We start from the raw sequence: 13,683 nt of genomic DNA on the forward strand, positions 1-13,683 counted from the left end.
CTTTATGTAATGTATCTATATTTAATTAACAATCAGTTAGTGCTTAGTGAAATTGATTTTGGAAGATCGACAGTGGGCGCTTAAAAGTATTTAGTTGGTAATATTTTTGCCCATAATTAGTTTATTTAACTGATTATTACTGTGTAGACTAATTCATTTTAAATTGGCGTTTGATTTATTTTCGGAATGGCAACAGTACTAAAACCGGCTCGCTTGGTTTTTTTTAATTTTCTTTTTACGTCCACCATTTAATTCTTGCACGTGTCAACAACCAATATGGCAACTCAAGATAAGCTAACAAGAATTGCCATTGTTAATAATGACAAATGTAAACCAAAAAGATGTAAACAAGAATGTAAGAAGTCTTGTCCTGTTGTTCGTATGGGTAAACTATGTATCGAAGTGACGCCAAATGATAAGATCGCTACCATTTCGGAAGAGTTATGCATTGGATGTGGTATTTGTGTCAAGAAATGTCCATTTGAAGCCATCTCAATTATTAATCTTCCAAGTAATTTAGAAAAAGATACAACTCACAGGTACAGTCAAAATTCTTTTAAACTCCACAGGCTGCCTACACCCCGACCTGGTGAAGTATTAGGATTGGTTGGAACTAACGGTATTGGAAAATCTACTGCTCTGAAAATTTTAGCTGGTAAATTAAAACCTAATCTTGGTAGATTTCAAGATCCTCCAGACTGGACAGAAATATTGGCCCATTTTCGAGGATCTGAATTGCAAAACTATTTCACTAAGATTTTAGAGGATGACCTCAAGGCTATTATTAAGCCTCAATATGTAGATCAAATTCCAAAAGCAGTTCAAGGTTCAGTGCAGCAATTACTGGATAAAAAGGATGAATTGAAGAATCAAAATTTGATTTGTCAAATGTTGGACTTGGGAAATGTACGAGAACGACAAGTTCAAGAATTATCTGGTGGAGAATTGCAGCGTTTTGCATGTGCTATTGTTTGTATCCAGAAAGCTGACATATTTATGTTTGATGAGCCTTCCAGCTACTTAGATGTCAAGCAGCGTCTTAAAGCTGCCGAAGCAATTCGTTATTTGATCCATCCTGATAAATACATAATTGTTGTGGAGCACGATTTATCTGTTTTAGATTATTTATCTGATTTCATTTGTTGTTTGTATGGTGTCCCTGGTGCTTATGGTGTTGTCACTATGCCTTTTTCAGTAAGAGAAGGGATCAATATTTTTCTTGATGGTTTTGTACCAACCGAAAATTTACGTTTTCGAGATGTGTCTTTAGTTTTTAAGGTTTCTGAAACAGCTTCTGAAGAAGAGATCAAAAGGATGTGTCGTTATGAATATCCTAAAATGTACAAAACCTTAGGTAGTTTCAAAATGTCTGTAGAACCTGGAACTTTTACAGACTCTGAAATTATTGTAATGTTGGGAGAAAATGGAACAGGTAAAACTACTTTCATCAGAATGATGGCTGGAAAATTGCAACCAGATGGTGGTGGAAATGTTCCACCTTTGAATATTAGCTACAAACCTCAAAAGATATCTCCCAAGAGTCAAGGAACAGTGAGACAATTATTGCATGAAAAAGTTCGTGATGCTTACATTCATCCTCAGTTTATTGCTGATGTGATGAAGCCATTGCAGATTGACAACATCATTGATCAAGAAGTAAGGAACTTGTCTGGAGGTGAATTGCAACGAGTTGCTTTAGTGCTTTGTTTGGGTAAGCCAGCTGATGTATACCTTATTGATGAACCTTCAGCTTACTTGGATTCCGAGCAACGTTTGGTCGCAGCTAAAGTCATCAAGCGTTTTATTCTTCATGCCAAGAAGACTGGTTTTGTCGTAGAGCACGATTTCATCATGGCAACTTACCTTGCTGATCGAGTTATTGTATTTGAAGGTAAGCCTTCTGTGGAGACATTAGCAAATACACCTCAGACATTATTGGCTGGCATGAACAAATTCCTTGAGCTCCTGAACATTACATTCCGAAGGGATCCAAATAATTATCGACCACGTATCAATAAATTGAATTCTGTCAAAGATACTGAGCAAAAGAAAGGAGGAAACTATTTCTTTTTAGAAGATTAATGATTGTTCCAGTTAGATTGAAATTGGCAAGATGTATCACAATGATTAAAAGGTACTGGGAAATAATTTAAAACAAACTTTTTTCTTTTTTCAGTTTTATTTTATTTTGGAAAACTATTTTGTAATATTGCTAAACCAAATATGAAAAGCTTTTTTATACTATTCTGTGAAGTATTTTGTTATGATAGAAATTTATTTCTGTTTTGAACTTAGTTCTAGATTTGCAAAATCTATTATTTAATTTTCAGAAATATGAGATAGTTTGAATTATTTTTTTATTGAAATAAAATATTTGTTTCAATTTAGGAAACATGAAATATTTATAAAAAATATTATTACAAAAAGTAGAAATTTACAGATTGTTATAATTGACATCGAATTCTGAAGCATTAATTGTTAAAGCATAGTGATATTATATACCTGACTGAATTGGGTTTTAAAATAATTTTTGTAAAATAATTGTATTGATGCTAATAACAAAACAAAAAGTATTGTATTTTGCCACCAAACAATTGACATTCAATCAATTTTTGAATTGATGCTTTGCATGATAATTCAATAAAGTATTTGTTTTATTGGCTGAATTTGTTAGTTATTTGTGTTTTATTGAATATTTAATAAAAAAAATGCATATTAAAATGAGTGTGTAAATTAGCTTATATTTTACAAATTTAAATAGTCATATCTCATCTGGTCCTGGAATAAAGAATATAGTAATAATTCCAAAATATAATTCTTCAATGGTGATAGTATCAAATATGGCTACTCAACTATATTTGTTAGTTTTGTTGCCTGGTGAAGGTCTTTATGTTTGACTGCTAATGCTGAAAAAATTATACTATATTACCTGTAAAATAGGCATGATTCAATATTTAACAGACTATTTTAACTAATAAGAGGTTGTTTTATTTCTGCATTCTTCTAATGTGTAGGTAGTTCTATTTCTTCATTAATTTTGCATAATTATTTTAATATATTTCTTTACCTAAATCGGATAAACAAATGAAATTATACTTATTATTTCTAGCTTGTTGTAATTAACTTCATATTATTGAATATAATTTCACGAAACAGGCAATTTAGTTGTAATATTATTAACTCGTGAAACAAATAAATAAGCTATCATTTTTCTATTGTTTTAGAAGCATTATTTTTTAAAGTTCATTTCAAATAGGTTTGTTTTATATTGAATAAATGAAGTCAATTTTTCTAAGTTATCTGAGAAAAAAAATTTAAATATTTTAACTTCAAGTCCAAAACTTTATAGTATGATAGGGTAAGATGGGATAAAACGAACAGTTCATGAAAAAACAAACAATAATTGTCAGATTCATCATTTTATTGGCATGTTGTTTTGTTACGCTTTTTGCATTGTAAGAAATATTTTTAAATTAAATTTTTGGATTTTACAACATTTCTCTAGTATGAATTAGAATAATTCTGATTTTATGCATGGAATTTTAAAGTTTACAATTTTTGTCATTTAAAATTCTTGAAGATTTGATGATACATTGTCTTCTCTTATTCCCAAGGAATCTTAATTTTTTACCTAGAGGCACTGCATACATTTAATTTTAGAGCAATTTAAGTAGTATAAAATAAACAATATTAGGCACCACTGTTAGAGTATTGCTAGATTATGGTTAGTATTTTATATATTTTTATAGAAACATATGGCACATATTCTGATAAAATTAAACTTATATTATTAAAACAATATTATACATATATTCTAATAATTTATAGCAATATTATAAATTTATAAATATATGGATATTAAATGAACGATAGTTCAAAAATTGGAATACTTTTCCTGCATTGCTTAAGTATTACACAGTGCTATTTCCCTCTACGACTATAGACTCTAAAAAGTGCATTTTCCACTATGTTAATCTTTTTTGTGTTCAAGTAACTTATAACGATCAATCAAACAATATTAAAATGTTATTGTAATTTGCACATTGATTTGTTTGCATCTTTGAAGGAAAAGTTAAAGAAGTTGTTTCAGGAGAGAACATGACCTAATATTTCTAAAACTTGTTGTCACCTTTTTATAGCAACTGACCGAGAAATTATTTCTAAAAATCATGAAAGATTTTCAAGGTTGTGAATCTAGCCATTCAATAAAGCTGAAGTAGAATACCAAATAGTAGTGCAAATGTCATACACCATACCTTCTTTAGCCTATGGGGAAGGAGATAAGGAGGTAGTGGAAACTCCTTCAGTTTTAAAAGAAGGTGTTAAGGTTTCTTCAGTTTCAAATTTTTCTCTTTTATTATTTTCCTTTTTTTTTTTTTTTTTTTTTTAGTTTTTTTCCTGCACTTATGATAAACTTTTATAAAAACATCAGTGATTATATTTTAAAAACCTGGTTTTTATATATATTTTAGTAGAGCATTGGAATTAAGGCATTAGGTATTGAAATGTTATCTGCGTTTTATAATTTTATCTGATGTCATCTAACTCTGCTGCTAATAATCCATTTAACTCGATCATTTGATCAAATGCAAGTTCTAAAATCTGTTGCTCTTTGGTATTTAGGAAATTCTCTAACTTCTTCAGGTAAAACATAAATGTAGAATAATTTCTTTCTAAAGACTTGAACTTATACAAATGTTATGAAGTGGATATTATTATAAGATTTGAGATTTATAGATCTATTAATGTTTTGCCACACAATTATATTGCTAATAATGACTTCTATTCTACATTATTTATTTTTAGCAACCAGTTGATTTGCCAGGAACATTGGTTTTGTTTAGTTTCAACTGTCTTTTATTATATAATTTGATATTCTCTTAACAAAGTGTTATTAAGCAATAAATTCTGATGAATATTAAAGTCATCATATTTTAATAGCTTCCCATCTGTTTTGTTTCCTGTGTACATGAACATTCTTGATGGTGTCAAGTCCATGAATCATTGTGCTATTAAAATTTTAATTACCCTGGTAATCTGTTTCAAATTGCTTGTTGTCTTTTGTGGTAAGATAATTTCTTTTACTGATTTCTCTTATAAACTGAACATATAAAAAAATAGAATAATTCTTGCTTAGCTTCCAACAATGAAAGAAAGTCAAGTGATGAAATATTTGATGAAAATGTAAACATATTGAGTTTCATTGGAATGAAGAAATTTGTTAAAAACTATGCAAAAAAAAAAAAAAAAAGCCAAAATTTTGGAAAATTTTGCATTACAATTAATGATATTCTAAAGGCAATTTGTTTAGATTTTAAAATAGTGTAAAAATTATATTTATGCAATAATTTTTATAAACCATCACAAAAAAAAAATGTCCGTATTTTGCTCTATTTTTAATTCTAATAAAATTTTATAAAAAAAATTGATACACAAGTATTAGTACAAGTCTACCATTTTGGATGCTTATTTCAACCAATTCAAACCAAAACTTAACTCAGATCAACAATAGTAATCTTGAGAATACATACTAAATTTCAATTATTTAAGTCATTGTGTTTTTGAATTATCGTGTTCACTTCTATGCAAAGGGCCAAACCAAAAGATGGCCAATCCCTTGTCAGATTTGATTCAAAACTTCCTTTTAAATTGTAAATATTTGTATCAAATTTTATGTATCTATTTCTCCCTCTTATTTTGTAGTCATAATGTTAACTAGTATTCGAAAAAGTCAGATTCCTCTGAAATTTCCTTCAAAATTTGGTGTAAAGACCTCGTACCTAACCTCATCAATCTAACTTATAGTATTTTTGTGCTATCATATCTACAGAAAAATATAATTCCAAAAATTTGTTTTTTGAACTCGTAGAAGTTTGAAGAGTTGAGATTGGTCAAAATCTCGAGTTCGAATTTTTTAATGATTACAGTACTGGTTTTTTGTACACTTTGTATACAAGATAATAAAAATGATATAAACTTATTTTTTTAGTTCGTACTGATTTTGTGCGAGGTATATTATTATAATAAGACGATTAATTTAAATTCAAGATTAAAAAAATCTTTAATGAATATAGGAATGCTTCAAATATTTCTGAGATACTCATTTACTCATAATAGCATTTTTTTGTATAAAGAAAGTTATGTGATAAACAGTAACATAAAATACATATTTCCTATAAAATGAACATATTTTTTTTTCATTGGAATAATTCATCCCATATACTATTATACCATTGTATTGTTTCATAATTGATTAGTATTTCAGGTATATTGAGAAAATTCTGGATAGCAAAGGAACAGATTTTTCTTTGACTAATCTGTTAAATCTAGTCCAGACGAAATTTTATTCACTTTGCCACACGATTTGCCTAAAAGAAAAAAAGAACGTATATATTTAGGTTGCGTTAAAATAATTGAAATTAACCTTTAAATAATTTATTTGCTTTCCACCAGGTATAAATCATTAGGCACCGTTACGTAGCGACATCTTGTGGTGCAGAATTAAAATTAAAAATCTTTTTATCTGAATTCTAAAAGGCGTAGGAACATAAATGGGTTTTGTCGGACTAGAAAGACAATTTCCCCATTTACTTACGTAAATGAACGAGGTGTTCAAATTCTGTAATTGTTCAAATTGGCTAGAAAAATATTTGGTATCCAAATGTAAGAATCGTTAAGATAAATTTTGAATTACTTTTACATTTGTAATTAATATTAAATTGAATCTGATTCCACTTTGTTTATACTGATAGAAGTTTTTTTTTCTTGTATTCTTTTGTATTTTTAACGCTTCAACAAATAACTGATGCATCGCATTGGCAAAATAGTTAACGGAGATAATTATAAAGACTGAAAATTCAATATTTCAACGCTTACTATGAAATATCACTAAATTTATTAGATTATCTAAATGTAAGCATATTCAATATTTCAACGCTTACTATGAAATATCACTAAATTTATTAGATTATCTAAATGTAAGCATAAAAACGGAAGAAAAATGAGCATTTAAGAAAAAAGGGATAAAAAAAAAACCCGCTTTCAAATATTTGCCTTCTTATAGAAGAGGAGAATACAGAAATAGATGTGAATTCTTCTTAAGAAGTTTGGATAAAGCTGAAGATTTCGAACTAACCACCAGAACCAAGAAAGTATCCATAAGAACTGCTTTCAAGAAAATGCTTTTAAATTAACAAATATCTTGACTTAAAATTTTACTTAACTTTCTAATTAGATGACACAGCCTATTTGGTGCAATTATTATTTTAATTCCTATAATAATATTAGGGGGCTTTAGGATTTTCACGCCTTTTAAAGTGATGTTTGTTTTTTAAATTATTTCATACTTTCACTTAATTGCAGATTTAAAGCTAAAAAGTCAATAATTCGATGCGTATCTCCAGACATTTATTGGATATGAAAGAGTTCAAGGAAGAGCCTGCCATTTTCATCACTGGCTCTTCGGGGGACAAAGGTACAAAGATAGGAGATCGAACCATACCCATTGAATAAATTGAACATCTACGTTTATCAAATTACCCCCCCCCCCCCCAATGACTTTGTGATTCAGTTGTATTAATACAACGACAAAGAATTTACTCCGGGAAATATAAGAATAACTCTTACTTTTGAATATGATGACCTACAATACAGAGAAGTAAAAAAAAGATGAAAATTCACACAATGCTTATCTTCACAGAGGAAAAATGTCCCTTGCTATTGGCGGGGCAGACTTTACATTTAACACATTCGCTGAGAATTGCTTGTGATTCAGACCATCTATCTAATTAGATGATTTTTAATTTTTATCTCTTATTCGTTGCTGCCTTCTAATTGTTGCAAAGAAGACGTCATCTAATTAGAAAATAGGTCTGAATCAGAGGCAATGCACGCAGAAACCAGTGTGTTAATGAAAGATTGTAAATGATCCAAGAAATATCAATGCTCCATAATTACAAAGGGCCACACTTAATTTGAAAGCCTTAAAAACTGGAGTTTCAGTTTGTTTGTATTTTATGGTACAAAAGTCATTTTGGGCTAAACTGCGGGACACACATGATATTAAAATATTTAAATCAATTTATAATAAAATTAAAACATAGGATGTCTACGAAATCCGAGTGTCTAAAAGTACGAAAATGTGACAGTCATGAAAAAAAGCGCAACAATGATATAAAGTATGGTACAGTTCTAGAAAGCGTGGCTAATATTTATATATGATTATAACTTATAAATAATCATATAATATTTTTATATGATTATTTTATTTTTGTAAAAAATTAAAAATGCTAACGTGGGAGTTTTGGAAAGTAATTCGCAAAATCAGGGTGAGATTTCTGAAGGAAATGTAAGACGATGTAAAGGAAACCGCGGGCATTTTACAGAATGTGCGAAACAGATTGTTACGTAATGGCGTTGCTTCCTCCATCAACAAATATCGGTGGATGAAACGACCTTAAAAACTGGAAGAGAAGTCTAATCCTTTTGCTTACTTTATTGGAATTTTACTCTCCGCCACAACAGCAGTCTGATTAATGATCTTAACTGTGACAAAGAGCCATTTCTGCAACGAAAAATGGTTGTTTTGATATTTGGAGCTCATTTCAGATCAGAAGATTTTCTATCCGAAAGTTCTACATAGATATGCGGAAAAGGAAAAATGTTACTTGAGGTTCACCAAGAATGAGGTAAGAGAACTCTCCTGCTTAGAAAATGTATTGTATTGCCCAAATATATCTAGGAATTAAATATGAGATTGACTGATAGATAAAGATAATAGTTTCATAATAAAAAATAGTAATAACATATTATTGCGATAAATTATTCCCAGAGTCTCATTTAGCGGAAAAATTTCATATATTGAAGGGTTATGTAATACATTATACATCACCATTTAATAGAAACTTTTTATTTAACGAATTAAAAAAAAATTGAAGTTTGATATTATAATGTTGCACTATACATATGGTCATTTAAATAGTCAAGCATACATTAAATTCATGGATAGAATATTAGAAAAATTTCTTTAGGTTTGAAAATGCATCAGAGGGAAATTAAATGTGCAGAAGTTGCGAAAATGCAAAAGTAATAAAGGCATTCTTTAAAAGAATCAATACAATTTTGATCATATATATTTTGAAAAAGGTCTATTTGAATATATGAGGTCCATTCCATCAGAACATTTAAATGGATCCAAATATTTAAAAACCTTTGTAATATTTTTTTTCTCTCAGTTTATTCCTGTGTTTTTTTTCTCGTTTTTTTTAAGAATGAAAGATGTTTTTGTCTGTTTTAAAATCTATCAATTTCAAGAAGAAAGGGAAAGAGGTAATACGATTAAATATTTCAGAACTAATAATGTATTAGAGTTTACAGCTATGTATTTTGATTATCATTTAAGAAAAACAAGAATCAAAATTTGAATGTACAAGCATTTATTCACCGGAAATGTACGCCATGGCTAAGAGGTTCAACAGAATTGTAGTGCCATATTGAATATTTCATCATTATAGGATGAGTAAGTAATACTGTAAGTAATTTGGAAAACAAGTTCCTTCCTAAAATCTTTAACAGTAAAGTTCATTCAAGTGTTCTGGACAGAAAAGAAATTTTCAGTTATTCTCTTGAAAATTCATTCATCTCATATGTGTACTGGTCAAAAGAACATCTATGAAAACTGATGATAAAATTTAAACTAAGAGATAATTGTTGATATTTACGACCATCGAGTTTTTATCGCTAAGCAACAGAGATACTTCGCCAAAATTGTTTGCACAATGTATAAGGGAGCTCAGGCGATCTTGCGTAATCTAAATATCGCCCAGTAAACCAGAGAATTGTAAATATCAACAAGTACAAAAGGGATATTATTAAGTTACGCAAAATAACCCAGTAAGACTTGAAACAAGGTAAGTTTTTGAAAGTTGAAATCTGAGGATAAAAATTTGTTTATAGAATATGTATCTCTTAATGAGAGGATGTTTATTTGAAACTACAAAAAGATGCTTTCGAATTTTATGAAGGGAGTTTTAACCCAGATGCTTATGAATCAGAAGTAGGAAAATTCTACAAATAAGGGAAAAATTAAATTCCAAATATATTACACAGGAAGGTAGAAACTCCTAAAAGGGAACAGTATATATATATAATATAAATATGTATGTGCAATGATATTTTGAAACTAAATTAATTTTCAAAGCTTTATCTTAATTTAGCCCATAGTAATTTCATTCTCTTATTTCCTGATCTAATTCCACTGAAGCCGTGTAAAAATTACTGCGCAATCACTTCTACGTATCAAATGAAAGTGATACTTCTGTTGCCCTTCTCAAAGGTTACCACGTGTATTGAATTGGCGCGTGGCCGGAAATCCCATGTTATATAAGACTAGTGATCATTTGTTTCGTTCGCTTTTTGCCCCTTCTTTACTTCTGCTTTTGTGCCGCATTGTGGCGGACGAGCCTTGTCTGCGTCTCTGCTTGTAAATAATTATGCTTTCACGAAATGGATATTAAAATTAATTTAAAAATCCAAAATGTCTCTTCACTGCTTCGAACTTGCATTCTGCTTCAACCAAAATAATATGTTATATAAGTCAACCAATTCTTTGAATAGGGAATTAGAATTCGAAGCTTAAGCAACTAAAAAAATATCGTAAAAATAAAAATCCGATTTTTAATCCAGATGGTATTGATTTTAAGTCCAAGACAAATATATTAGATAGAGAACAATTTAGTAATACAGGAAGTTTAGATAGTTCAAATGAAAGTGAATCTGAAGTTCATTAAGTGAGTATGGGAATCCCATTACGAGAAATCGAAAATATGCTGAAAAAGAAACAATTGTTTAAAAAAATGTAAAAGAAGGCTGGCATTCTCAAATTTCATGATGTTTATGATACTGTGCCTAGTTGATCACTTAAAGCAAAAGCGTCGGATTCAGAGTGGGTATATAATACCATGGTGAGTATGATATATGTATGGATGCATATCGGATTCAAATTAAGTATAAAAATAATTAGAGCAAAATAAAACGACTCAAATTCCGCCTTGTTTGTGAAACGATACTTACACAGTCAAGGTGTAAATTACATTGATGCGTTTTCTTTTGTTAATTTGATTGAATTTTTCATAATTTTTTTAAATTTTATTTTAAAAGGTTGAAAGCACCTCTATTTACGCATAAAAAGTGCATATATTTTTTGGATTTAAACGAAACTATTTATTTAGAACAACAAGAAGATTTTATAATAAATTATTAAGTATAATTTGTTAAAATTGAAGAGAGCTGTACTGTAAGCAATCAGAATTAAATTTATTACCTGTATAAATTAGAGCCTGGTTTACAGAGTGTCATGAAGCATAATTCAGGATTCAAGAAATTTTCAAACTTTATTCTCGCAGATTATTTAAACATCAAAATGACTATTCTTTTATACATAGTTGATCTAGCATATTTTTTTTCAGGAAATGAAAATAAAAAAAAAAAACACGTTAAGTTCAAAATTTGATATAAACGTGCTGAAGCAATTAAAATGTTTTTAAAAAGTTAAATTCTTAAGAGCCGAGAAAAATTTATAGAAAAATTTTATGTAACAGAATAGTTACATAAATAAATTAAACGGATAATTTTTAATATTTTGAAAACTAGAAATAAACTATCAGTTGTCCCAGATTTCAAGTTGAAGTTTTAATAACACACTTTTTTTTAATTTCTAATAAGTTTAATGCATTTAGTTTCAATAATGCATTCTAATGCCATATTTGTTGTAACTTGCTGAATCTTTTGAACTCATTTGATTCCCTACCTGAAATGTAATTAGGAATATGCATGCATATAGTTATATACACACATTATAAATGGAAAAAAAAAGTCGTATTTTTTTTTATCGAGGCCTTAGAATTAAAGATTACAATTGTTCTTAAAATATATTTTATGTATGCTCGTATGGTGATTTATTTACATTTGATTGTTGCCATTCAACAATAAGTATTGTTCATTCTCGGATTCTGAAATCCTCTAGGTTTTTGCGCATGCGTCAGATTATTGTTATTATTTTTTTGAGGAAATAAACGAGGGTTGAGAGGAAAGATGAAAGGATGAGATATTTACATTTATTATTGCATAAAATAGGATGAATTCAGGCTGTTCTTAAAATGAGGAGACATAACTGTCGCTCATCTCACTGCGTGTGCGAAGTGCAAGCGTCAAAAACTTCTAGTCTCGGAACCTTGAAACACAAAACAGTAATAACAATTTCTGTGTTTCGTAGTATTTTATATGTTATGTATTTATCAGACCAAATGCTGCAAATGACGTTTTAAAAATGCAATTTAAGAAAACCAATTTTACACATTTTGATAGTATGAAACATAAATTTATGTAAAAATAATATGTGATTATATAAGCCTTCTTAACCTTATTTGATACTTTTATAATTATATAATTGATATAAATGAATTCATTTAAATTGATAAATTTTTTACTTTATTTATTTCTGAAATCGATCAACAATTTTGATTTGATCTAGATTTTCTAATGTCATGAATAAAATATTTAAATCATTTAATTGAGTGTTTAATGACGATCTTAAATAAATTTTTTTCCCTGTCTCATGAGGAAATTCCGGTCACCGTCGAGTTAAAATTCCTAAATCATATTTTTATTTTCAATAAATTTTAAATTATTGTTGACTTACTGACAAAATGGATAGCAAGTAACTGCATAGATATATAATCGAAACTTGCGGTGTCCCTTATCGTGGTTAGTATCAAAGCAAAACTGTGTACTTTTGTTGAATAAGGCGAGCGGATTCATATATTTGTCAGAGGATGTCAAAGAATTTCTTTACTTATTACGAATTTTTTACTTAGTCCATAAAGTTTGAAGTTTCTGAACCAAAAATATGTTGTAGCAGCCAATATGCTATAAATTTCTCAAAGAAAAATTTTGAGAATAGAATAGCAATGCAAATACAGTGGCTCAAAAAATTGAGAGTACACCTTACGTTTACTTGATAAATGCAACTTTCAATATAAATAACACATTAACGAAAAGTGTAAACTTGTTTTTATTTTTACACATAACAAATGGTTTAATTTAGAGTAAAAATAAAGAAAAATCAACGAAAAATTTCTAAATTGAAAATTTTCAGAAGCATTTTAAATAAACATACGCAGAATTTTGCCTCAAAAAAGTGAGAATACACCAATGAAATTTTTGCAATATCACGCATAGAAACAAAGTGTCACTATTAAATTGCATGTATTTTGGCTCTTATAATGGTCTCTAAACGTCATGGTACCGATTCGACCCATTTTTGGTGGTATCTGAAGATATTTTACCCCATTCTTCTTGCACCACTTGTTTTAAATGGGTTTTGTTTTCTAATTTTGTATTTTTGACCACTTTTTCGAGTATCCTCCAAGAATATTCAATGGCATTGATGTCAGGGTACTGTGGTGGTGGTGTGTAAATGTTGTTTACAATGAAAAAGGCATCATATTTTGACGTTACGTGCATTCTGTTTGGGGTCGTTGTCCTGCTGGAAAATGGAATTTCCATCTAAACCCAAATTTTTAACACTTTCCTTTAGATTGCTGCTACCATATGGTTCATCCAACTTGTTGCAGAAAGTTTTCAAATCATAGGCAGAAGTGTAAATGCTGAAACTGTGCTAAATGC

At 29.0% G+C, this 13,683-nt stretch overlaps 1 protein-coding gene across 1 annotated transcript; it reads left to right on the plus strand.

Moving 5' to 3' along the window:
• The first annotated feature begins 215 nt into the window (after positions 1–215).
• On the plus strand, positions 216–2,666 carry LOC129989099 (ATP-binding cassette sub-family E member 1-like). The gene has a single exon (XM_056097423.1). The coding sequence runs from the start codon at positions 277–279 to the stop codon at positions 2,080–2,082; it is 1,806 nt and encodes a 601-aa protein (XP_055953398.1). The 5' UTR covers positions 216–276; the 3' UTR covers positions 2,083–2,666.
• The last annotated feature ends 11,017 nt before the right edge of the window (positions 2,667–13,683 follow it).

Source organism: Argiope bruennichi, chromosome 10 (genome assembly GCF_947563725.1).
Source record: "Argiope bruennichi chromosome 10, qqArgBrue1.1, whole genome shotgun sequence".
Taxonomy (NCBI): Eukaryota; Metazoa; Arthropoda; class Arachnida; order Araneae; family Araneidae; genus Argiope; species Argiope bruennichi.